The sequence below is a fragment of the Etheostoma spectabile genome, chromosome 21 (assembly GCF_008692095.1).
Source record: "Etheostoma spectabile isolate EspeVRDwgs_2016 chromosome 21, UIUC_Espe_1.0, whole genome shotgun sequence".
Taxonomy (NCBI): Eukaryota; Metazoa; Chordata; class Actinopteri; order Perciformes; family Percidae; genus Etheostoma; species Etheostoma spectabile.
Genome location: NC_045753.1, coordinates 15,582,647 through 15,610,419, shown reverse-complemented (window position 1 = coordinate 15,610,419; position 27,773 = coordinate 15,582,647). Strand labels below are relative to the sequence as shown.

The 27,773-nt window shown below is 43.2% G+C and overlaps 1 protein-coding gene and 1 long non-coding RNA gene across 9 annotated transcripts in view; one reads left to right on the top strand and one right to left on the bottom strand.

The window, feature by feature from the left end:
• The window catches only part of ctbp2l (C-terminal binding protein 2, like), a 96,729-nt gene that overhangs the window by 10,789 nt on the left and 58,167 nt on the right, over positions 1 to 27,773 (bottom strand). For all 8 annotated transcript variants that reach the window (XM_032501390.1, XM_032501394.1, XM_032501391.1 and 5 more), the window contains 4 exons: positions 7,828 to 7,982; positions 3,598 to 3,742; positions 2,423 to 2,629; positions 1 to 183 (listed from right to left, as the gene is read on the bottom strand). The exon at positions 1 to 183 is cut by the window's left edge and continues 32 nt beyond it. In XM_032501390.1, coding sequence (XP_032357281.1) covers positions 1 to 183; positions 2,423 to 2,629; positions 3,598 to 3,742; positions 7,828 to 7,982 — 690 coding nt within the window. The remainder of the gene's footprint in view (positions 184 to 2,422; positions 2,630 to 3,597; positions 3,743 to 7,827; positions 7,983 to 27,773) is intronic.
• LOC116670812 (uncharacterized) lies at positions 4,968 to 13,056 on the top strand. Its single transcript, XR_004327131.1, has 3 exons — positions 4,968 to 4,979; positions 8,108 to 8,112; positions 12,811 to 13,056. It is a non-coding gene; the product is annotated as an uncharacterized LOC116670812 (long non-coding RNA).

Genomic DNA, 27,773 nt, shown 5'->3' with positions numbered 1-27,773 from the left:
GGTTGTGTTCGTTCAGGTTGCAGTGCAGGGAGACGCAGTCGCTCTGGTAGAGCAGGTCCTGCAGGGTGTAGACGCGCTGGACACCCAGGGAGCGCTCCAGGCCGTCCTGCAGGTAGGGGTCATAAAAGATGACGTTGAAGCCGAAAACCTTGGCGCGCACCGCCACTGCCTGGCCCGAACGACCTGAGGAAACACAGAGAAGTGAATTATGTTTACTTATGTGCACAGTGCACATACACATAAGAAGAAAGGTAATTGGTTTCTAGTTAAGGCTGTAAGAGAGTTTTCCTCTCTCTCTCACAGCCATTTGTTGTCTAGGCTGCGAGCCTCCGCTCTGTTGCTGGAGATGCCAGCTACTGTTCAGCAGCAGCAGCTGCAAGAGGGTGATGGAGATTTGGGTGTTGTTGCTGGAGAAAAAGATCAAAAAGGTGCTTTACACTGTCCAAGTCCTCTCTTTGTGATGGAGCATTATGTCCTAATCTGAAGCTCCAAAGTTGAGGAGAGTCTTTTTTTCTCGTTCAATCTCAGCCAATAAGAGACGGCAGCATAAAGACTCCATATGATACTGAAATCACTCATTTTTCAATAATGTTGATGGATTACAATCAACTTTGAATTACTGTGTCCTATCTAGCCCTGTGTACTTCTGCTTCAGTTAATTTAAATTTTGCACACATTACCTTGTTCCATTCAGCTGTGTGCAGGCAGATTTAAAGAGCAATACAAAAAACAGCAGAAGCATGGAAATTAGTATTTCAGTTAGTCTGAAACAGACATCTGTGCTTCTTTGATTTTTTGCCTGTGTGATTGTTGGAAAATTGGTGCAAAGTGGTGGATTTAGAGGGCAACGGCATCCCTTTGATTTTGAAGTCCAGTGTTTACACTTGATGTTTTCTGTATATGCAAATATCTCTTAATTTCCAATTCTGTTCTGTAGCACTATAAAACTATTAGAAAACTATTATTGTTTGTGTGGTGATTTTTCCTTTCATGTGGAGATACCGGAGAATTAAAAACAGTTTGTATCCTTTTTGTATTTCTAAGCCCAACTCTCCCTAAGAGGGTCTGCCACACAGCTTTCTTGCTTTGTGTTGCTAATTTATCCACAGTTAAAGGACGAGGATGACACTCTGCACTCAAATGTGAAATCCTCACCACGGGGTGGTGATGCGGCAGATGTGTTGATGATTGGTCAAAGACAACATGAAGGAAAGAATGCTACTTTTGTAGAACAGTCCATTCAGTGTTAATGTCTGCAGCTGGCTGTCAAAGACAAATGGTTGGTTGGGTCTCTGTTATTATATTAATCAAGATATTTTACATTATCGACAGATGATAATATGATGTGACAAATGCAAAAATAAAGTATCCGATCATCAAACTGATCTAAAATCTTCTATAAAAAGGTAGCTTTCCCCAGATAAAAGTATCATTCCTTGATCATTTACACAGAAATGCTAAGGAAAGGGAATTCAACGTAGCTATTTCTGGGAGCTAATCTCATTGATATTTTAAAACAATCCAGGGAGCAATTCTATTCTATTCTATTACAAATGAACAAATTCCTAACAGTCCCAACAGTTAACAGTAAAAGTGTAAAGGCCTAATACATTGGCGTGACTGGTATTTGAAGTACTCCTAAGTCTATTATTGCCCCAAAGCAAGAGCATTTTTTTTGCAGCCTGCAGAGTTTTTGCAGCTGGCTGTATGTGCGGAGTCCTACAAACACCAGGTGGCCTTCGCTCTCCCCAATCCTCTGCAGAAAGAAATAGATTTGGGGGTACGGAGGGGGGGCATTCTCCCTGCCAGGACCTGCAGTTTGGGTACAGTGAGTCTAAGAGGCCGTCTGGGACATGTAGAGGGGGAGGGAGGGGGAGGGAGGGGGGAGGGAGGGGGGAAAGTGTATGTGGACACAGAGATAAGGTGGCTCTCTAGAAAAGGCTTTTGAGAAGACAAAGCATCTGTCAGCCCACTAATATTGAGACAGCGTAGAATGATGCACAAACACATACAATCAGCATTAAAACAGGTGTTTAGAGGGAAACACACTATAACAAACACACACAGGCAAAATCCAGGTCTACCATGAGGGGCCTGATTATGGCAGGCAAGGTGTTGGGGGGCTGCAGTGACAGAGAAGAAGAGTCAAAAACACAACAAGAGAGAATTAAGGAGATATAATGGTGAGCATTAGAGCAGCGGGATGAGAGAACAGTGTGGCAGAGAAAAGGAAGCCAGTCCAGAGGGAGGCAACACAGACAACCTTGAGATAATCTGTGGGATGGGCAGAGGGAAAACAATAACCTTATCAGGACAGGAACACAGAAGGCACACTAAGCGGTGAGAGGATATGAAAACACAGAACGGAGGGCAAAAAAGGGAGTGAAAAAAAGTAACAGAATACAGAATAAATGCTACTAACCAAAGCCAATGAGGCCAAGGGTTTCGCCACGGATGCGGGCGGCGCCGGACGCCACCTCGCGGATCTGCTCCACGCTCTGAACTCGCGTGCCCTCCCGGAGAGCCTGGTAGAGCCAGGTGTTCCGTCGGTAAAGGTTGAGGACATGGCACAGGGTGGAGTCTGCAGTCTCCTCCACAGCTGCCGAGGGAATGTTACACACAGCAATGCCTAAAGAAAGAACAACAAACACACACAATTAATCTCGCAAAAAAACGTGTCTGAAATCAATGTCATAATTCTAATTACAGTATTTTTCCAATATAAATTGCCCTGTTAGTAGGATGACCAGTTAAAGATACTGGGTTGATGGCTAATAAATTGGTTGCACTTCATTGAATACATATTGTCAAGAGAATTGAGATATCTCTTCTATCTAAACGTCTGTGCACATAGATAATGAAGCAAGTTTAAGCCACTTTCTGTCAAGGTTTTCTCCAGTAGAATGCTCATAATGCTGTTACCTTCAGAGTATTCAAACCTCTGACCTTGTGGTATTACCTTGCCTGTCCTCCAACAACAAAAAGATTTCCATTATCGGCACTTAAGCACTTTTGCCTGCCCTTGCTCTCCTCTAATGTTCTCATCCCACTCTGTATCTCGAAGTAACAGCACAGTCGTCTCTGGACAGCAAAAAATAGCCAGAACCTGCTCAATCAATGGCCCCTTTTCTTCTCCCCTAGAACAGCCGCCATATCAGCGCCGCCTTCTCCAGGCATGATAGCTTTTGACTCCTGCGTTGCGAGGCAGAGCGCCTTCGGTGAGTGGGTGGCAGTTAGACACAGTATCTCGTATTGGCAGAAAAATGCCAGCTTTGTCAACTGTAAGGGCTGTTTGAGCCACCAGCCTGCTGATATAAGCCTGGGTGGTGGTTCAGAGACAAGACTGAACTCTCCTCTCTCTGTGTGCTTCTTTCCCTTTCTGTCTCTTTGAACATTTTGGCTTACAGTGGGCTGTCGGACATTTATCGGACTCTTTAATTCAGCCTTTGATACCGTTCTGAAAGTCCATAAAGTAAAAAAACAACAAGTAAACAGTAGAAATGCTTTCGGGAGCAGTCTCTCTGTAGACAAAGTCACTATCAACTGTGTGATCTTGATACTGGTTATGTTTTAGTAGTGATTGCGGAGAATTCGTACCGAGCTCTCCAGCAGCCTTGATGTCGATGTTGTCGTAGCCGCTGCCAATGCGGATAATGATGCGTAGGGCTTTGAACTTTTCCAGGTCCTCTCTAGTCAGGGTGATGGTGTGGTACATCATGGCTCCCACTGCTTCATTGAGCACCTGCAGACACAAACATTCACAAAATGTAGTGAGATTACTGAATGAATGAATGCCCATGCACGCAACATCCCTACTAGTCCATTATAAGAAAGTCATGACAATCACAAGATCACATTCCTTCCAGAGAAGCCATGACTCCGGCCACTTAAGAAAATGTTTAAGATTTCACAGCAAGGGGAACTACAGACATCACATGGTCACTCGCAGCATTGACACACTGTCTTTTTACAGACCTGCGCTGAAGTGGAACAATTAATTGTATTATTTCAGGGGGGCAGCGGTTCCGCATGGTCATCATAATTACACTCATACCCCGAGGGTGTTTATTGACAAAGGATCTGGGAAATTGCCTGGAGAGAGAGGTCAAGGCAGCTGCTGATTGCAGGATAAACCTCAAGAGATGATAGCATGTGACAGGTCAAAAAAATGACTGCACTCAGATGGCCTTTTGACCCATTTAGATCCAGGAATAAAATGCTTGAGTGATATAACAGCAATCAGGAAAAACAAATCCCAACATTTTTTAATACTTGGTCCAGATCAAAAGTAAGATCATAAAGTAACATAGCATTGCTGCTTCGCATTACTTAATTGTACTGCACTTCTGTTTTTCTGTGATCAGTGATCGGTACATGCAGCAATTGCATCAGTCCATCATGGAAGAGTGGTACCTTCTCTGTTGCAAATTTTTTTAAGTATTCTTTAAGACGGTCTAGAACAGGAATGTGATATATTTTAGACATATTATACAAACCCTCTGAGACAAACTTGCAATTATGGGCTATATAAATAGGAAAAAAAATGTTCCCAGCACTTAATAAAAAAACACAGGGTGGTGCGGTTTTTTTGAGGAAAATCACCAAATGTTTGCCTCAAGATAAAAAAGTAGGAATTCAGTCATGAAGTGTTGGGCAAGTTACTTAGAAAATGTAATACATTATACGGTAAGACTTTATAATAAGGTAAACAAAAATGTAGGTAGTTACTGTGGAACGAATGAGGAATGAATGAGAAACAGATGGTTATATCAACTGATCATAAGTGCTTGAATCAGTCCATCAGTAACAAATCATTAGCTAACCAGTCCTTACTCACTGCTTTAACAGTAGCTACCAGTCCGTTTACCAGTAACTAATCATTAGTGCCGTTGTGCTACTAACCATTTGTTCCTCAATAAATACCTACATTTTTGTGTACCTTATTGTAAAGTGTTACCTATTATAGATTACTAGTTACTGTCATTTGAGAGTAATTAGTTATATTACAATATTACTCTCTTAATTGTAATGCTTTACACTACTTTTGCATTACTTAAAAGTACCATACAATTGTACTGAAGTACAGCATAGTTACTTTCCGACGCTGATAAAATATAATCATATTACACGTAGCAAGCCTGAACATTAACTCCTGACATGTTTATATCTGTCTGTTGCTCGGACACACGGCTATCCGCACTGATGTACAGATATTTGTTGGGACACAGATGTGGTCTGGTTCTGGCTCTGACCCATAGACTGTTTGATTACGGAAAGAGTGACAGGACAGCACCTCGCTTCAACGCAGAGTGAAAAACTCCTGAAAATAATGGGAGTATGTCCATCTCGCAAATGCATCCGTCTTTGCAGTCATCTCAACCATTTAATTGCAGCAATAGTTTTGGTGAATTCTTAAAACGACAAAACACCACCAAATGTTGCGTTAAAATGCTTTGTAACTCACGCTACTGAGATTGCAATTTTATTAGTAATGCATTACATTACTGTGTTACAGCATGAAGGAATACATTACTGTAATTGCATTGCTTTTATAATGCATTACTCCCAACACTGGTCATGGCAGGAGGGTGTCACTGTGAAATGCTGCTCCTCTGCTACTTGAGAAGAAGAAGGTAACCTGGCCTGTGATTCAGTCTGATGTGGATTTACGCTTTCCCTGCTCAGTATCAGCCACAGCTCCTGTCAGCGGCAAAATAACAACACCAGCCAAACACCAGCATCTTTCCTGTGATTAGCAGAATAGCTCTGAATCTCCATACAGCTTTTATTAGAGCAGTGTCCTGGACTGGCAGTTCAGATAGCAGTTCAAGGTTAAAACACATAAGAGTCCACAACCAGTCGTACAATGCACGCAACCACGCACACACACACACACACACACACACACACACACCACACACACACACACACACACACACACAAACACACACACACACACACACAACACACACACACACACACACACACACACACACACACACACACACACACTCTGCCTAGTGTTGTTTTTGAGCTTGGGAAGGAGTCTTTAGGGTGAGCAATGAAGCTGTTTTGAGGGAAAATCCACTCTGAATGTAGTGTCTTAATGGAAACTCTTACCCAATCTATATCCCCTCTGCACAGTAACCAAAGCTTATTGCTGTTAACGTCTATCGTTTTTGATGCTTGGGGTTTTCTGGCAAAGCAGTGAGGCCTCCTTTTTTGGCCTGGGTTAGAGTGAGAGACAGTATAGTGTTGGAAAGGAGTTTTGATTTGGTGATACATGTACTGTACAGTTTGTGTGTGTGTGTGTGTGTTGTGTGTGTGTGTGTGTGTGTGTGTGTCTCTCCATGGCTTACTGGGAAGAGATTTTATGGGCATGAGGTCATCCCACTAGTGAGCAGTGTGGATGTAGCGGGTAAGGGAGCTGGTTATAACTCTGAGAACAGACTTTCTCCAGAAGATGTTTTTTCAAAATTATGCTCTTTAGCTTTTGACACTTCTTAAAGTGACATGGGAATGAAAAGTGCATTACAATAGAGAGAATGTTATTAAGAGGAAGCTGTGGTTAATGGGAACGTTTTTAAAATATATTTGTTTTTGTAAATGAAGCAAACATGGCAAAGTAAATAATTATAAAAAATGTGTGTATATATATTGATGATATATATATATATATATATATATATATACATACACACATACAGTACATACATACACACCTTTGCAGACCTAATCTTAACACCACAATTGGTTGTCAGTCAGGCAGTACAATGTAGATTCTATGCCATATGGGCTGTCATCTAGCTTTTATAAGCCACATGTGACTGTGAGACAGGACAACTGTGAGAATGTTGGATGTTGTAGCGCAGGTGGTGCATGCAGGGTTTGGTCTCACTGAAGTTGACTGTAACTTGATCTTGATCAGTATTTGGCTGTGCGTTTCATCATGGCCCTATCACCCGAGAAATAAGGGATTACGGGTAGAGGACCTGACATAACTTTGAGCCACTTTCATATTCCACCCTTGACAAGCCTTTCCCATGAGTTTCTGTATTTTCTGGTGGGGATGGAGGAGAGTGTGGCAGCTGGTGTCTGGCCTGAAAACATTAAACTGAAACTCCCTGAATTATCAACGTTGCATCTCCGCATCCATGCCCCAGAAAAATAAGATTGGACATTTTCAATCTACACCACCCCTCTGGGTATCTAGACTGCAAGTTATTACTGTGAACTGCTGAATATGCTGGCGAGGTGAACATTACAATCATGTTTTCCTGATAAGGCAGTGTTAAAACAAACAAAAAGCTATCCGCTCCCCCATCTCTTCACCGCCCAAGGTCTTTGATTGAATTGATCTCTATGCAAATACTTCGTTTTTAATATGTCCCATTTTCATAAAAACAGCAAGAGGAAAGATGTAGCGGCTCTCACTCCCTCTGCAGATGGAGAGATAGCAGAACGGCGATACCTATCTCCATAGCCATATATTGTTTTGCAGCTGCAGCGCTGCATGAAAAGCAATAAAGAGCCTCTACAAGCCAATGTAATTACACTGCATCCCGCTATACAAGACTCTCTATTAGAACAATGGCATTGATAGGCATTGCGCTCTGTACCACAAAGTGACATTAAATCATAATGAAGCCACTATATTTTAACTGGCAAGTGCATATGGGGCCAAAATAATGCGCTTCACATATCAGCGATGTGATAGGAAAAGAAAGAGGCAAGCATAAGTGAGTGACAGGCTCCATCTCTCCATTAACTTTCTGCTGCTGCTCTGATGGAGAACTGCAAAAGTGAAGGGCAGTGTGTGATATCTACCTTCTCGTGTATCTCCTGTGTGGACTGAGCATCGCAGAAGGCGACAGTTGCCAAGTCTTTCAGAATGGGCATCTCCACGGTACAGTCGCGCCCGTCCAGAAGCGCCACCAAGGGGCGAGGATGCATTGGCCCGTTCATGATTTGGGGCCGAATACCTTGGGAGATAGATGAAGAAGAGAAGGAAGATTATTTTAGCTATTAGTACAAGAGAATACAGAAATAGTATTGTTGTTTGGTCAAATATAATTTGTCATTGATGGGGTTGTAATATAAGTTTCAGGGGTGGTTATCCCCAAAACAATCTGCATGGCTAGACACCACTAGGTTTGAGTGATATATTCTTGTCTTGTAAATTAGGTGAACACACCCTTTAAGTTTATATATATTTTTTCTATTTGTGATATGGTTAGGAAAATTATGAAGACGCTCACAAATAAAAAATAAACTACTATACAATTAAAAATGCAAATAGACAAGCACACAAAAGTTCTACCGGAAGATACACCCACTGTGCAAAATCAAATTATCAGACTCAAAATCAGCAAGTGACATTCTCCTGCCAACTGAAATCAGCTCTTTTCATCACTGTTTTCTTGAAAAATAAAAGACTTAAAGAAGAAGAAGACTTAAATGAAAATAACCTCCTGTGTGTGTGAGGGTGCCCATGTGCTGATTAGGATACAGCAGGAAGCAGGGCTTCTCCAAACTACCAAGCATTGCTCAATAAATCAATGCACCTACTCAGGACTAGATTAGACCACAGCCTCACTTACAGGAATCCTCTAGCTCCCAAACACTTACATCACACAGGTCATACAGGTTCACACACACACACACACACACACACACACACACACACACGCGCACTTTATACCTTAAAACCAAGAGTAATATATTCCTTTGCGTGTACGAATGACAACTGCACACTAACACGCACACACTATGTTCTCATTTCTCAGTTCAAGGGAGAGAATCCTACATTTTCCTCGGTGTGAGTGAAACCAGCAACTGTGGAATAGAAGAAGAAAAAAAGAGGAAAGCTGCAAACTACACCTTTAGAAATGAGCTTCACTGCTGCCCTGCCTCAAAAGAGTCATGTATCATTGAAATGAAGAGCGTCAGAGAAAAGGCTACAAGCCTGAAACAACAAACCGCCAGCCAACTCACATCTGCACTTCAGCGCACTTAACAAAGTGTGTGTCGCAATTCTGGCTTGGTCTCGACTCTTTCTTCTTCCCTCTCGCCACTTTTCTCACTTAAACTGAAGAGAGCCGAGAAGAGCCTAGCTCCCCAGTGGGCCAACCTTCTCACACGTCCCACTGAGGAAGACGTGTCTCACTGAGAAGACAGACAATTACGAGCCCTGCTTCATACAATGTTAACAAGAAAGGAGCATCAATATTCATGCTGCTTCTGAGCGGTGCACGGCTCAGAAGCCAGCCAGAGGATGGATGGACCTGAGAAGGAAAGCAACTGTTCCCCAGTGAGTACTAGTGCCCTAACACCGCACAGGTCATGATCTTCTCTCTAATTCAGCAACTATGAATATGTCCAAGATGACAAAACAGGTCAATCCAAAAGCCAGCAAGATCCCCTATGGGTGTTTCTGTGGGATTTCATGACATCACCTTCTTATCTAGTGTTTTACTGCTCTCTTCCAATTTGCTGCTAAGATCAGCATCTGGATGCTCTAAGAGTCTAAGAGTGACCTCACTCTGTGCATGTGAGAATGCAGGGGGGTGCATCTGTGTGCTGTTAAAGTTATCCTGAAGATTACAATGACGTCAGACTCCATCAGACTTAGGGACATGCTCTGTGGGATTACTGCATCAGATGGAGCTTATTAGTGCAGATAAAGGTGAGATTAGGAGATTTAAGATTGAGAAAGTTGCACAAACAGGCTGAAACGCAGAGTAGGGAAACAAACAGGTGGGAGGGGAAGAAAAACAGCGAGACAGGGAAAAGTAAAATTAAATTGTAAAACAAGCATGCATAAAAATAAACTAAACACTGCTTGTTAGCCGATAGAGCTCCCAGGAGACATATCAGAGAAGAAAAGGAGGATGAAAGGAGAGCAAGTGAAAGCACATAAATGACAGGAGAGAGGAATGCAGATAAAGCTGACAGAAAGCGTGCAGTCCAGCAGCGTAGCCTCTCAGGGCAGGGCGAGGATTGAAGCGGAGGTGTCGTCTCCTTATGCCTTCCACCTATTGTCATGGTGATCCCTTAAGAAGCTTTAGCTGCCAGTTTTAATGCACTTGGTTTTTGGCACAACTAGCATCTGTGCTGATAGTTGAGGTTGGAGTCGCAAACGCCGGTACCCCCCTCGCAGTCTTGGTGCAAAGGGCAGAGGAGATGTTTTCTCTCCTGACAGACAGACAACCACTTCCCCCCCCTCCTTCTCCTCGCCCACAGCCCACGACCAACCACCATCACTGCCTCCATGCCTACTTATCACACTCGCTGTTCAAGACGGGTGACATGATGGCGGGAAAGGTGAGGCGTGGCGACTCGGCTGTCTGGGCCACATCTGCAACTGACAGCACGATGAATATTAATGGTGGCAGCTGGGCGATGAAGACCGAGTCCGTTACACCAAACTGAGCAAAGTGTTTGTAGCATTTCTATCATTTAGTGCCTGACCACATCTGAGATGGTGCATACATTCAGGTGCTGAAATGATTAGCAAATTATTCCATTCTATCGATAGAAAATTAAAAAGCAATTAGGATAAGCGATTAATCGTGAGTTATTAATCAAAGAAAAATACAAAACATTCACTGGTTCCAGCATCTAAAATATAAGGCTTATCTGCTACTTTGAAGACATCACCTTGAGCTATTTAATTAAATGGACTTTTTCCACTAACAGCTGACATTTTATAGACTAAACAAATAACCTATTTATTCTAAAAGCAATACATTGACTAATCAATAATCCAAACACTCTCCAGTGTCGTAATGTACAACCCCACAGTATGTCAGCTCGATGGATTTGCATAAAATGACACTTGACACAATGCCAAGCTGACATATACAGTTATGAACAAAAGTTGTTGTGACTGATGTGTTAATAAATAGTCCCACAACCAGCATACACAGAGACATTAACAACATAACATTAACATTGATTTTGAATGGTAAAATGCTTCAGTCCACCTGATGAATTTAAGTCCAATGTTCACTTCCCTTTATTTTGGTCTCCACCAGTCTCTCACCAGCTAGTTGCCAACTATGCCTGCCATTTATTGGCGGGCAGATGCATGGTGGGTTCATCAGAGCTTGTTTGCTCAAACTCAATCATAAAAGTGCAGTAAAAACCAAACCAATAAGACAAAAGAGGCTAGGGACTAGGGCTGCAGAGTTAATAGATTTCAGCACTCCAACCAACCTCTTTCACAACACAGTCATTTAATTCAAAGGTGATATATAAAAAATATTGATGAAGGTATTGCAAGTTTGTAACATGCACAGCCCTCCTAGACTCACAAAAAAGATCCAGAACACCTGTAACCTTCCCCCTGCTTCATGTGAGGCAGCAGTTACTGGCATACAGATAACAGACAGCCGTGGGTGTGTAGGTGAGAGAATCTGTGGGTGAGGCAGTAGGAGAGAGGAGCAGCTGGCAAGCTGCGTCGAACCCTCAGGCAGAAGTTAGACAGGCTGAACTCCATGAATCATCCAATGAGTTTCTCTCTGACCTTTTGAGTTTCCTACTCTTTCAATCTCCCTCTTACCGACTCTTCCTCTGCTACATTTCGCCACATTGTCGGCAGCGTTGCATTTTTGCCAGATCACTCCCTGTATGATAGCATCTTCTGACAGCTCCTCCTGTCTGCCGATGTCTAGCTCTGTATCTGTGTTCGCTCACCGTGTATCCGCTTCTCCTTCCTTTATCTCGCTTTTCACGTAAGATTTCTTCCCCACCTCTGCTATCATTCCTCAGCTGTAATCACTGCCCTCCTTACTCATGTCATCCTGACATTCCTTCTCCTCCATTTTTACATATTTTTTTCTCTTTCCATCACTCTTGCTCTGTCTTTCTAGCAGCCTCTGAGTGTGTGTGTGTGTGTGTGTGTGTGTGTGTGTGTGTGTGTGTCCTCCTGTGTGACAGATTGATTCTCATTCTGGTGATTTTGATGGAGAGAAGATATTCGGGCAAGGGAAGAGGTGACAGGCAACACTCCCCCTGTGGTAAACTGACAGCATGTACATCAAACCAGTCTTAACCAGAACCACTGGGCTTGTCAGCTGCACAATACCCGGGTTCTGATGCATTCAGACACAGATGCATGCAACACCCTTCTCAGCTCTTTTTCTCTCTATGGTGATATTGACAGCAAGCACATAATTATCCGGAATATTGTTTCATGTTTTAGTTTATTACATTCGGTTGTTAAAGCGCCCATATTATGCTCATTTTCAGGTTCATAATTGTATTTTGAGGTTGTACCAGAATAGGTTTACATGGTTTAATTTTCAAAAAACACCATATTTTTGTTGTACTGCACATTGTTGTAAATCCTGTTTTCACCCTGTGTTGAGCTCTGTTTTAGCTACAGAGTGAGACATCTCACTTCTTTACTATCTTTGTTGGGAGTCGCACATGCGCAGTAGCTAGGTAATGACAACATCGGCTAGCTAACTGTTTTTCCAACTTTGGTCAGTACGAGGCAGGATTAGCTGGGAGACTTCTTCTAAATGAGGGGCACTTCTGGAATATCTGCAGAACAAGGACATGGAACTAGTTCCTTTGTAGATTATGATGAACCAATGTGTGTTGTAGCAGTGTTCTGCCATTGAGAACCAGCTAGATTTTGCACCCATCACCTTCACTGAATATGAGAAGTGATATTCTTTAAAGGACAATTCCAGTGCAAAATGAATCTAGGGGTTAAAAACACAAGGGTACCGAGTTGACTGTTCATGGGGACCAGTTGGACCACAAACACCTTGCAACCAGTAACCAGTAACATGGCTCAAGCACGGTGTTCGGCGTTCGACTGGTCATGACCGTTTTCCCAAGATGGCGCCTGCCTGCATACGCGAACGGTACAGTGTTTATAAACTATCTTTTTAATAAACTTTCTGTACACTTACAAAGTTCTCAATGCTTTGGTTTACATATCTGGACCCTTATTATGCTACCATGGAAATGTGGTGCTATTTTGACTACTACTAGCGTTACAAGCTACTTAGCAATTTGCGCTCAAACTAGTCCCATTCGATTAGCATGAAAACACATCACAGAGACCGGTCGACTTGGTACCCATATGCTATTAACCCCTAGGTTCATTTTGCGCCGGAATTTTCCTTTAAGCTTTTTCTAATGTGACCCATGATTTATTGGTCAAGAAAACAGCTATAACAACAACAACAACTATATGATGTGAATGTGATAAATACAACACATCAAATGTCAACAAATGCACATTGAGGGCAGGGGGCTGTGGAGTGTTGAGGGTCACGTCAGAACTGCGGGAGACAAAGTGCTCTTAATTTCAGTAATTAATCGCCCTCATTTCCATTCCCCTGTGTTTTTGCTTCCTCTGCTTGTTGCTAAACTGTTGCCAGGCTGCGAATGTGTGACAATTTGAGACTAGTACATTTTCACTGAGAGAAGCTACTGCTGTCATGGGTTTACCTCCCAAAGGAATAAATGCATGTAACACATGTTCACACACATACACACCCCCTGCTGATCTACTCTGTCAGGTCTAGGGCTGCAACTAATTTTCTTCATTAGCGAATAATCTATAAAATCAATTAATGGCAAAAACCAACCCTTTAACAAATCAGTGACACAAGTTACCAGAGCTCAAAGTGATGTTAATATAAAAGTTTTCCATTTCCAGCTGCATCCCGCCGATCTTTCTGTACATGTTGCTCATTTTTATCTCCTAATGACAGGACAACACACCTCCGCCTAACTGCTTAACGTATTTGCACTAGAAACAATAAGCCCTCCCTTGTATCATATGTTTGTGGTAGCTGTGTACTTGTAATGGAATAAAAGCTTCCTAAAAGCTCTGAAAGATTTATTATGTTGGTTTCAATATGATGAAATCGGCCTTGAAATTGTTTAAAAAATAATATTCATTACTGTTAGATATTATTTTACTAAAATATTTTCAAGGCTCTGTAATAAAAGGTGGTGAGCCCAGTTAGGGCTCTAAAAACAGTCACAATGACAATTATTTTGGAAATCTAGGTCTCTAGTCAAAGGGCTTAAACCACTTGATGTAGATCACAAGCATTTATGAGATCAGACTATCTTTTTTTGTTGTTTCCCAATCTCTCTTATTCATCAGTATTTTAATTCTAATCATTTCTGTAGACAGATACTTGTGGAACCGGGCTAGAAGCTGCGGTTCCTAAGCCAGCAACACTTAGTCAGAGTCTGGCAGCAGGACGCAGCAGAGCGGCGCAACGGGAGATGAGGCCAGAGTTTCCATTATGTGGGGAAGGGAGCTAGGAGTTTCTTCCTACCGCTGGCCTCTGCTGCTGGTGTTATGTTGCCTCCATGAGGGAAAGAGGGACAGAAAGAGATGAAAAAGAAAATACAGAGATGAGAGAAGAAAAAACAGCAACACAAGTTACTTTAGTGGTAATGGGAGACCAAATACTCCACCATGTTATCATCTTCTGCTGCCACAGGTTACCTAGCAACCCCAAGCGGCTGTTTGCAGGTGGCTCCTTATTGACAACAAGGCTGAATGGGGGTGGCTGCTGCTGCTGACCGCCAACAGTCACAGCCATTTAACTGTGCCACCCTGAGCAGCACTGAGCTGAGACATGACCCATATCCCCTGGTTTACACAGGCAGCCAGTCAAACAGGAGGAGGTTGTGTGTGGGTAGAGGAACATGCCCATGGAGGGGTGATAATATTATCATATGAAAATATGGCATGTGTGTTGTGTGGTTTGGTTTTGTTTACTGGTTCAAGGTTGACAAAATAGCTGAATTTGCTAACAAATTGTTATATCTTTTTATTAGCAAAGAGGAATCATCAAACTATTCTGATTGCAGGCTTCTCATAATAAATCAGCATGTATTGTTGCCATTTGAAATCGGCTGCAGTGAATTAACGATAGCTAACTTACTAAAAGGCCAAACTAAAACTTGGCTGCTGTCAGTTGCTCGGGTAAAAAAGTTAATTTATTAAAAGAAAGAAAACAAAACAACCTTTGACATCACTTGCCATTTGTGAATTAATTGTGTGGTTGTGCAGTGCAGCAAGATCAACACATTGGTGAGTTTTCTCTAGTGAAACTATCTCGCTAATATCACCCAGCCAGTTTCAGTAGTTTTAACTTGCCAGTTAACTTTTATGCATATCAATAATTGAAGCTTATTCACGTCATAGCTATGACTTGGGACTTTTAGTATTTAGAGAAAGTAGCTCGAGAAATACGAGTTGTGCAAAAGTAAGTAAGCTAGACCAACTATTTGTAAAAGGATTTTATAAGAAGATTCTATACTATGTTCATACTCAAGAATATGCTGTCAAACCTCAACTCTAATCATGAAAAATGTGTGCAATCATGTGTGCATGTTGCAAAGACAAAGTGAGATCTGCATGAAGACACGGACACAACAAGAATGCACTTGCATGGATGTGGCAACAAATGAATAGGAACCCACATACAACCTTGGAGCGCTGCCAGGAGCTTGACTGTGGATTAACAGAGAAGTTTGGCATAATGCACAGATGTGCTTTTGGGTCAAACAACACTTTGTTTTCCTTGCTGGAGTTTCCTCCCCTTTTATGGCACTCTGCCAGAGCGTGTACTGAATTACTCATTTACTACTTTCTCCTTCTTTCACTGAAACCACACACACACACACCACACACACCCAAAACACCCACACACACACACACACACACACACACACACACACACACACACACACACACACACACACACACACAACACACACACACATATAGACACACAACACCTTAATGAGAGTAAGACGGGAGTCTTGTTGTTTGGCCCTCCAAATTCAGTTCACAAACTTTGAAAAAATTTGGGGACTTTAGGCTGAAGTGTGCACCCTTTTGCCAGAAATCTAGGTTTCATTTTTGATCCAGCATTACAATTATACAAAAAAAATTAGTTCTGTTGTCAAATGTAGCTTTTTTCATCTCAGGACTATTGCTAAACTGAAATCCTTCCTCTGTCGTAAGGACTTGGGAGACTTTTATTTATGCTCTTATTTCGTTTTGTATTGACTACTGCAATTCCTTGTACTCTGGGATTTGCCAATCATCTTTATCACGCAGGCAGCTTGTCCAGAATGCGGCTGCTAGACTGTTGACTGTTACCAAAAGGAGGGATCATATCTCCCTGATATTCACTGGTTACTGGTACAAATGTAGAACTGATTTTAAGGTAACGTTACTTGTTTTTGAGACATTAGATTGATTGCCCCCTTTATATATTGCTAATCTCCTTACCCTACAGAACTCTTCCAGGAACCTAAGATCGTCTAATCAGTTCCTTTTAGCTATTCCACAGTCTCAGATGAAAACAAAAGGGTGATCCTCTCCGTTGTGGCCCCGAGACTCTGCAACAAACTTCCCATTCATTTCAGGGTCTCCTCTTCTGCCGGGATCTTTAAGTTTTGTCTTAAAACCAATTTTTGTTTTTTTGCGTATGATTTAGTTTAGGGACATTTGTATAGAAGGTTGTTTGTATGATGTTCATTGTGTCTATATTTGTTTGTCTTCCTTTGTTTTATAACTAACATAACTTTGTACAGCAACAGCACTTTGTTCAGCCTAGGTGTTTTTAAATTTACTCTTAAATAAATGCTTGAGTTGCACACACACACACACACACACACACACACACACAACACACACACCAAAACACACACCACACACACACACAACACACACACACACACACACACACCACACACACCACACACACTTCATCCGCCTGTGACACGGCGAGGTCACTGCATGAGTTGTAGTGGTTAAGAGAGGGGGTAAAGCGGGTGATGGGGGGCGGGTATAAGCACCCTTGTTGGAAGCCTCCTCCCTGCCCTTCCCTCCCTTCACTTCCCAAAATAGCACACAAAGGCCACTTGTCCTGCACCGCAGTGCCCACCCCTATCACCACCCGGCTGCCCGCCACACCAATCCATCCCCTGCCAAGAAAATGAGAGCACGCCTGTTTTTAATGGTGCCCTCTGGTGTGCATGGGGGGCCAGGCCCACACTCCACAACAGGACAAAGTCGGTGTCAACAGCATCCATGGCACAACCACACCGGACCTCCCCTCCTTTCTTTTTCCCGCTTTTTTATTCGTCTGCGTTGCCCCGAGCTACAGAGAGCCCTCAAACCCCAAGACCGCGAGGAAGCAAAAAAACACGGGGCGAAAGCAGCAGGACAGGCGGACTTGAAATTACTACATACTGGACTATTTGCCTACCACCAACACCACACACCACCACACACACACACACACACACACACCCACACAACACACACACCACACACACACACACACACACCACACACACACAAACACACACACACACACAACACACACCACACCTTCTCCCTCCTCTTATCCACATCCCCCATCTCTCTTCTCCACCTACCTCCCTCCCACCTCCCACATGCCAGACTTTATTAGACATCCAGAAAAGAAAACAGGAAACATGCTGCTTGCCTGGAAAATGTTGCTCCACACCTTCGGCTTAAAAACTACGCATCGCAGCAAAAACAGAAGATGGTTGAGGCGAGTGGAGAGGAAAAAAAAAGCAAAAATACAAAAAAGGGAAGTGGAAGACCCTCCGCAATAATCCAAGGAGGATACCCCCCTGCCCCCCCCCTCTCTCTCTTCTTCTCCTTCTCCTCAACTCCTTCAACCCCCCCTTCCCCCCCTCCCCTGGAGTTGCTCTTCTTGGTCTGGCCCTGTTGGTGAGGGGAAGGTTTTTTTGCAGAGCGATCTCTCACTAAGCCCCCGGCTGCATCATCTTCAGTCCATGCCTTTGGGGGCTGAGAGAAAAGCACCATACACCAGTGGCGTCCTTATGTGCACGCACACAGCGACGTGCAGGCTGGTGATCGGACGGTAGCGGGTTGGAGATGGTGGGGTGAGGGGGTGGGGGGACGCTTTTGTCCTTTTTTTTTTAATCTCCCAAGAAGAAAAGGCTGCGGTCGGGGAGCGTGATGGCTGGAAACTCTGCCGCTTCCTCTGCTGTCAGCTGCGCAACATCTATTCACTGTGGGTCTCTCTCTATCTTTCTCTATGTCTCTCTCTCTTTGGCTCTTTTCTCCTGCTTTTGTCTCAGCTGATTATAAACCAGCAGTGGCAGAAAAAAAAGATCTTGCGGCAGAAAAAAAAATCTTTCTAAAATAAAAGTGGCAGCTCGAACATGCAGAGCTGAGTTCTCTGGGCTCGCACAATTTACTCCCTGGCTGCGTTCATTTCATAGGATCCGTACACATAACACACTCAAGCACAATCCCTCCCCCCTTTTTTTCCTCCTCCTCCTCCTTCCCCCTTTTTATGTTTATTCGGATCGGACTCCACAGTGTTTTAGAATGCCTGCTCCCCCCCCCCCACCCACACACACACACATTGCTTCATTTGTTCCCAGCCTCACCTCCCGCACCCTTTGTTATTTGTTTCCTACTTTGCTCTTCTACATTCATCAAGACCGCAACAAACCACCCAACCAACCCCCCCCCCCCCCCCCCCACCCCACACCCACAAACCACACACACGCACACACCCACCCACCCACACACTCCCACCCCAACCCGGCATTTTGCGGGTTACCGGGAAAAGATTGGAATAGTGACACTCCCCACCCTCGCTCTGAATATGTAATTCACGCACCAAAACACATGCACACACACTTTAAACCAGAGGAACAATGCAACATTCAAGCCACTTTAGCAATAACATTACAGCTGTAGAGTTGGCTGTTTTTTTGCACCATCAGGGAAGTCATCAGATCCGAGTGTGTTACGTTCACAGTTTGGTCCCTGGAGGGAAGAGGAAGGAGGGGAGCAAACTGACAGATCGCTCTGCTGAATGACTGCGAGGAAGAGTGGCTGAAAACACCCTGTTTAGAATAACAATGTAACCAGAGCCTCCCTGCAATTCTGCAACACAGCCAGAGCAAGGCGACGCAAATACAAATAAATACTCACATATACACACCTCACCGGCTGCATGACAGGCGCGACCAATAGACAAAGAGCCCGGCACAGCCACACGCCACAACTGATTATCAATGACAGTAAAGTGGAAAGGTGGAACGGACCGAGCAGTTTTGACTCACAGGGTGGGAGGATGTGTCCATCCCGGTGTGAATCCACTTTTCTTTTTGGTGCAGAATAATCGTGTGTATCCACTTCAAGTGTGTTTTTGTGTGTGTGTGTGTGTGTGTGTTTAGGTGACTATCAGGGCTGTTGGTTCTCAGCGGCGAGAGCCCAACGAGCAGAGACACGGCATGTCAGCCGTTCCGCCGTCTGTAGCAATGACACATCTGAGGGAGTGTGACCATCAAAGGCAGCAGCCCCCACTTCCAGCAGGCCGGCCAGACGCACACACACACTTTTGATGGAGTGTGGTGATACAGCTGCCTGATATTTCTCTCTTCAATAACATTAAGGATGGAGGAGAAGGGGGGTGCTGACTGACAGCAATATGTTAATATAGAACATGTCAGATCACAGCTTCTCAAAAGACAGAGCCATTCTGTGAGGTTGGAGATATTTTAAAAAGAACAAGAAGGAAGGGCGTATCAAAGTACACCTGAGGTTTTGTGAACGGCCACCGATTACTGCCAACTCCACAGACTAAGAGGTCAAATCTAATTGAGCTCCAACAAAGGCAGTTAAAGATTATATCTGACCACTGCTGCTCCGTTCACAGGTATCGTTGAGGTTCAGTTCCTGGCAGATAAGAGATGATTCGGTTTTTGTAACCTTTAGAATTGTCAATCAAAAGAGCGCGTTAAGTACGATGAATAGCTCAGTTCTAGGTAAACAGCCCTTCTCATTGTAGTTGGGAAAGCTTGTTTGTGGAGATTGAGGCTTGATCATTGGCTGATAAAAGTAGTTTTTTGTGCATGAAACTGCAGCATTAATCGACTTTGACAATTTTGTGGTGAAAAAAAGGGACAGGTTGATTTAGAGTTAATTCTTGCAATCACAAGTTTGCAATTTCCTACAGTAACTTGCTCCCTGAAGATATTTCTCCAGATTTCTTTAGCAGGTGCCATGGCTGATGAGCCCAGAGTGATTTAGGTCTTAGTGGAAAAGTTAGCTGGACAGAGGGGACAGATGACGTGCAAACAAACAGCTATACGCTACTGACTCCAGCAGTTCATGACGTGCATGTCGTTACATGTTTGGAGGAGGCTAGGAACACAAATGAGAACAGATTGGCACAGCAGGTCTGCTTCCCCCCCACCCCCGTCGGCTTCCCCCCCACACACAAACACACGCTTCCTCTTTCAGATGTAGAGCAGCCAGACTTGGGTCTAAACCAGTACTGAAGGCTACATCTGTTGGTCCCTCAGCCTCAGTTGCCATAAAGCAAAGCCGCAACCACACCTCTGAGCACAAGTATTTGTGCCTGCAGTGCACACACCCAGTTATTACTACACAACCTGAGTTATGACTTGAAATAAAACAAATTAAAATCTGAAGCTAATTAGTTAATCATGTGTCTGTGTTTGAATATAAAAACATGGTGAAAACCTTATTTTAAAATTCCATGCAATGAAATCTTTTACTCCTACAGTTCAATTTCTTGTATTTTTTAACTTATGGGAGTTTTTGATTTATTCATATTCTTCTCATTTGTAATATCTCCTCTCTTCTATTCTTTTATTTTTCTTTTCATTTTCTATTTAATGAAGACATTCTGAGCAGTCATTGTGTGAAAAACGACCGTGATCCACCATTTCTTGGGTGCGTTGGTGTGCACGAGGATGTAAAATCTAGGGAAAAATCAGTTTATTCCAATCTGCTCCTTTTAGAATAAAAATTGGGTATTTTTCTTCATAAAAAGTATAATTATGTTAAAAGATGTATGAGCCTTAAAACCCTTACACTACAACAGATCCAGGTTTATATCGGCAAAGGAATCACAAAGCTATTTTTCCTTAGGTGCATTTTTCTTTTAACGGCATAATAATACATTTTTCAAACTCAGAGTTAAAGAATTCAGAGTTCAGAGTCTACACTCCCATCTCTCTTCTTAAAGCCGTGACCTTTAGCACAGTAAGACGCCAGAAGCAGCAGTCACGCTTTGGAAGACCCGACAAATGGCCTGAGCCACCTTACAGTCCGTGTGGATTTACCTTTGAGAGGGAGCCCTCTTCATTGACCAGCCTAATTATACTATAAGCGCTCTTTTCCTGTAAGCACTCAAACTTGGCTGCTGAGAGGATGCTGGATGTAGAAGCCATGTTAAATCCCCCTAAAGCCCTTAAAGGGATTTTAAGAAAACGAATGGTAGAACGAGCCAACCAGTCGCTTAGAGATGAGGCTTCAGCTGACCACATTACGACCCGAAGTTCAGGGGTCCATTTCCGATGCTGGACTCGGGTAAGCAGGGGTATCTGCTCAGGAGCAGTTAAACCTTAGAGAATACCCACTGATAGCTTTTACTGTTTGCTTGCTTTCTATGCTTTTCCATTCTTAACTATGTTGTGGTTTATTACCACTTTTATTTTTTTATTATTAGTTACAAATTCAAATTACAGAACACACTAGGTTCTTAATTACCTCTAGTGGTATCTGAATATGCATAGTTTTGCATTCTGGTATGATTTGTTTAGGCGGATCTGAACACAGTAATTATACTCTGTACAACCGCACAAACAAAACAAGCTCTGGAGCAGTTTGTTTGTGATCAGACCCAACTACAGTACAAGGAATACTTTGCAAGTTTTAGCTAAACTTTACTAACTCATCTACTGATTCTAACCAGAGCAAATTAAAATTTTGGTTTGAAAATGACCCTAGATAATAACTGGGCAACTCTTTCCTATAGACAACAAGCTCTTTACCTGTAATGTGCACAGTGACTGAATAATGTTATATAATCTGAGCCAAATGCCATACAACATTTTTTCACTCAACCACTTAGTTTAGGAGCTTAACCAAATATCAAGCATTCAACCAAATATCAAGAGAGCCGCTCTTCTAAAACACAGTCACAGTAGAACATAGTTACAAACTGCGTTATCCTTTTGCTCCAAAAAAACATCCAAAAGTCCTCTAAGATTTTCATTGCACTTTAAAGTATGCTAAGTTACAATTCTTCGGGTAGTAGTAGTGTAGTTTTTGGTTACGCAAGTCTAATTTCCCAACGGTGAATATTTATTTAGGAGGCCCAGGTTTATCCATCAAGAGGCACCTGCTGTGGGGCAGCACTCAGGGTAAACAACCCCCCCAGGCATGTATGTAGAAACACACACACATATACACAAGAGCCCCTAGCAGCGGTCCAGATAACAACCCTGAGTCAACACTGCCACTCTGCTTTTGTTTTCTCTGCCTCCCCTCCTCGCTTCCCCTCCCACGTTCCAATCCCTGCAGAACCGCAAGGACCAGGGCTGAAAAGATGTGGGGATGAAAAACAGTGAGATAGTGAAAGAGAAAGCGAGAGAGGAGGGTTAAATTACAGCATGGGAATGCAAATGAGTGAATTTTATTTGGGGGGAGCCAAGGAGGGCAAGCAGGCTTTATTTTCCAGGCAGGAATGGTCCCCCTGTGGCCTCTGGATCAGTTGCAGCAACAACGAAGGGAAGAAAAACGAACATTCTCACTCTGCGTTTTTACTTGGGGAGGAATAAAAAAAAGAAATATAACAAATACTAAACCCACAACACTCAGAGGCTAGTGCAGTCATAAAATAAAATGATATTTTGCTATGCTTTCACGCTGCTGCCGCCGCCTCCTCCTCCCATCCCTACTTCACTCCCTCTCGCCTGCTTCTCCCTTCGTTCTGCCCAAAGCAGAGTCACACATAAGTTGCTGAAAAATGGGAACAAATCACAGCCTGACCAAAGACATCACTGCTACCAGCCCCACCTCCCCCCTCCGGAAAAACGTGTGCAAGAGGGAAAGGGACGAGGACGGAGGAAGCAGGGTGAACCAGCTGCAGGTGGTCTCCAGATGTGGTGGCTCTGGGGACGGGCCACTCTAGCGCTGTTAAGGGCGACTCAGAGCTCCCTCTTTCCCCTTTTCCTTCCATTCGCTTCTCTTCCACTCTCAGTGACAGGAGCCATCTGGCCTGGCAGAGAGAGTGGAGACGCAGCAGAGAGTCCCACCCTCCCAAGTGTGGCCCCTGCGTGCCATTCAGCAGAGTGCATGAGTAAATAAAATGCATGCACAGACATACACACAATAGCTCCCACTTGTGGCCCCCAAAGCTGTCACATGGCTATTAACCTATCGAAGCTGCAGCCCAGCTGGGCTCCCTAATGGTAAATACACCAGGGTCGCGGGGTCTTGTCAACCAGAAGTCAGCCATCAGATACTATGAGGTGTCCACTTACAGCCTTTTAAAGCTCACTTTGCTAAAGAGTTACAGCCATTTTCATCATCATAACCCCCCTTTTGCTTCATCTCCTACATCCTCTGGAGGAAAGTCGCACCCACCTCCTCATCCACGTCGCTCCACCATGGCAGATGATATTTCACACTTCCTTTGGCAGAGCAGACCCCTTCACCACCATCCACCATATCCCCAAACCCACTGTAACTGGAGTTTACATTCGGGTTACACAATACAACACCTGGAACACACAACACCTCCGAGCTCCAACGACACTGCCCCACTTCCTGTATTTATTTCACTTAAGCTAAAGCACCATCATCTGCCAGTAATAGGATGTTCTCAAATATGCGAAAAACAAATGCAGAGCCTCAAAACCATTTCCTGGCAGACAAATCATTTGAATTGTTTTATTCCTCGGAAAATAAAATTCCCTTCCCTCTCCAATTGTCAGTCATTACAACTCTCTCTTTGGAAAAGGTTAGCCAGTTAAAGCCCTGGCTGCTTCCTCTAGGCACTTTTGGTCTTCGTACGGCTTGGGAATACTCTTAAAAGGATTCCTGGGTAATTGTCTATGCTGCAGTAGAAATTGGGTATGGAGGAATATGGACTGTAATGACTAAGAGGGTACAGGGGTAGTAGCAACATAATGACCAATGAGTGACGCAGGGTTAATGCTGCTTGGATATTATTGAACAAATTAAACACTCCATGTCCTATTAGCATGTACAACATACCAAACAGGGAAGGAAAGGCTCGCCCCTTGAGTAGTTTTTATTTATAATATTTAGTCATTATCTCACCATCTCTGGCATAGAGGTGTCTTTTCAAATCTCTGTCCTTTAGGGAAACAGCATTCAGCTTGCTTGTTAGATAAATAAAGACACTAATACCAGCAAAAAGGTGAACACAGAAATATAAAAACAAAACAAAAAACAACACTCTAAAGCTTAAAGGATTTTTCCTCCTCATCATCACTGCCCATTTTATATGGTCTCCCATAGGAGAAGATCTGAGGGTCCCTGCTGTGTTTGCTGGCTGCAGAGATGAATGAATGGCAAGCAGAAGCATTGATTTGCAGTGTGGGCCGCAGATCAAACCACTGGACAAAAGACCAGGCAGGGGGACAATGGAGGAACACAGTGGGCCGCATGAGAAACTAATGACAACCGGTCGATCAGGATGACCACAATCGACCACAGGCACACTCATTCCAGGAAGGAAACAGGCTTAAAAACACACGACATGAAAGGTTAGCGAATCAGCTGCAGCAACACAACGAGGTGGCCCACTGTGGTGGTCAGAGGAGCGAGGTCTTTCAGGAGAAAAATATCCACAGGACCACCGATTACTGTTCTACCTTTTTATTCCTATTCTTTTCATCTGCTCTCTTTCTCAATCTTTTTCTTCATCCACTCCATTTCCCAAACCCCTCCTCGCCGGCCACAGACCATGAAAAAAGTAAATATGTGTGCAAGGTAAAGCAATTGGTTAACCTTTGAAATACCCTGGCAATGAGATCTGCCGCTCTTTACGCTTTTCAGATGCAAAAAAAGAAAAAGAAGAAGAAAAAAAAAACACAAGGTTGGCCACCACTTCAGAGGGGATATTCAATATCCATGAGCTTTTTCATTTCACACTGATGAATAATTCAGGGTGACCTGCCCACCACTGAGTGAGAGAGAGAGAGAGAGAGAGAGGGGGGACAAAAAAAAGGAAGAGGAGGACTGGGGAGGTGTGCAGAGGTAGTTGTCTTTTTTAGTGGATGCAGCTGTTGCAGTTCAACATGCACAAAACCAATCTCCTCCCCAGCTGCCGTGGAGAGAGGAATAATACGACAGAATTGTTGACAGATATTGGGGAGATTATATCAAAGTGCTGCCATTCTTACAGCACGAGCAGTGAGTATGCACCGTTGCTATCCTGTAAACAAAACAGCCACAGAAAAGGGAGACTAGCAGAATAAACATGAACGTGTGATCTCCCAAAATAACCTGACCACACACACACACACACACGCACACGCACACGCACATGCACACACACACACACACACACACACACAAGTGACCTGAAATATAATTCTCCCAAAAAAAAGGGACTGCTTGATTCAGATTGAATTAAAAACTAATTCAGTGTGTTTTTTGGCCATTTCCAGCTTTTGTTAGGATCCTTTTAATCTTCAAATAAACATGTGGAACACAAAATGCTCTGTTAAAGCAGCCATATTATGCTCATTTTCAGGTTCATAATTTGGTTGTACCAGAATAGGTTTACATGGTTTCATTTTCAAAAAACACCATATTTTTTGTTGTACCGCACATTGCTGCAGATCCTGTTTTCACCCTGTGTGTTTAGGTCTCTGTTTTAGCTACAGAGTGAGACATCTCACTTCTTTACTATCTTTGTTGGGAGTCACACATGCTCAGTAGCTAGGTAAGATCACATCAGCTAGATAACTAGGACATGGAAGTAGTTCTTTTGTAGATTATGGTGAACCAGTGTGTGTTGTAGTAGTGTTTTGCCATTGAGAACGAGCTAGCATGCTAGTGCTAGCATGTGCTACGGTTTGCCACCTCGTCTTGGCTAGTGACGTAGAAAGTTGTGCAGATTTTGACCCGGAGACTGAAGGCAGACAACATTCAGAAACCTGTATCACTCAAAACAGCATGGATAGTTTTTTTCAAGTTTGTAGTCCTGTGGAAGCACCAGAGACAAAATAACCCCAGAAAAAGTGATTTTTTCATAATATGGGCACTTTAACAAGTGCACTGAAGCCTGAAAACTACTTTAACCATGTGTTAGACATAATCATAATGCTTTTTTTTTGGTGCTTTTCTCTCTATTAAAGTCATGGTGGATAGACATGAAAGGGAGAGAGAGAAGGGGGTTGACATGCAGCAAAGGGCCGCAGGTCGGATTCAATCCCTGGCTGCTGCAGGACAACACTCTTACTGAGTGAACTAGAGGCCGCCCCAAAACTCATAATATTAATTAATAGCAGCACCGTAGATGGGAGAAAACCTAGGACCTAAGGTCCACTTGGGCCAGGGGCGGCACTTTTGACCCTGTGCAGAGGTCAGCTGCTACTATCCTACATGCACACATACACACACTCAAGCTGTCACAAGCAGAGGGAGACCAGCTGTTCCTCATTCGCTCAAAGGCTCCGTTCCCTCCACGGGTTGGCTGGCTTCGCAAAAACCATTAATCCCTCTGTGAACACAACCGATGGTTTGGAAGGATCCACCATGAGAAAACAACAAGGGAGGGGTGGCGGGCAAGATGGGGATGGGCCTCGACAACACTTTTTTCTTTCACTTATTCTTCCTGAGAAAAAGAACTGCAATGGAAAAATAGATTTTCAGGGCCATATTTCCCCGGGGGACACAAACAATACAGAGGCTGAGTGGAGATGGAGCAGCAGATAGTTCATGTAACATTTACCAGGTTCTCGAGAAACTGGAGACACATGACAGAAGAACTGTGCACAGATAAGCGTTTAAGAATCTAGAGGTGAACAGTGGCCTTTAACAACACAGTCATCACAGGAGTATACAGCGCAGTGAGAAAATGCTTTTTCATTGTTTGGAGTTTGCACTTTTAAATTAAGCCATGACTGGTTGGTTAAAGTGCTGACTTCTAACGTTAATGTGAAGGTGTAGACAGTGTACAACTTATGGCCCTTTTTATAGTCATAAAACACACACTAAAACAGACCCGCAACATGCAGAGATGGCACGTTTTTTTATGGATGTGAGTGTGCTTGACAGCTACATGCTATGACTCTCAAACCAACTGATCATTCGTTTAGGCTGTAAGGCAAAAAGGCCCTGGAACAAGTGCTCGCTGGTATCTGCGGGTCAAAGACTTATTCAAGTTTTTGTTAACTTGTCTTATTAGTTTCTGTACCTTAAAAATAGGGAAGCAATGAAGGCAAAGGGTTACAATTCCTACACTGTTCATCTGGCAAGTGAAAACACTCAATTTAAAGCTGAATTAACACAGTCATTATTTCATTTCAAATTCATTCATTTATTCATTCATTCATATGCTGCAGACCTACCCTATATGACTGCATTGTACATGTTTAAAAAAAGGCATGGTTTGTATAGATACAGTACTTGCATACAACAATGTAGAGCTGGGCAATATATCAATATTATATTGATTTTGTGATATGAGATTAGATATTGTCTTAGATTTTGGATATTGTCTTAGATTTTGGATATTGTAATATGGCATAAGTGGTGTCTTTTCCAGGTTTTAAAGGCTGCATAACAGTAAAGTTGTCATTTTCTGAATTTACCAGACTGTTCTAGCTGTTCTATTATTTGCCTTTACCCACTTAGTCAATATACCCCCATAACTGATGCTTATTTATCAAAAATGTCATTGTGT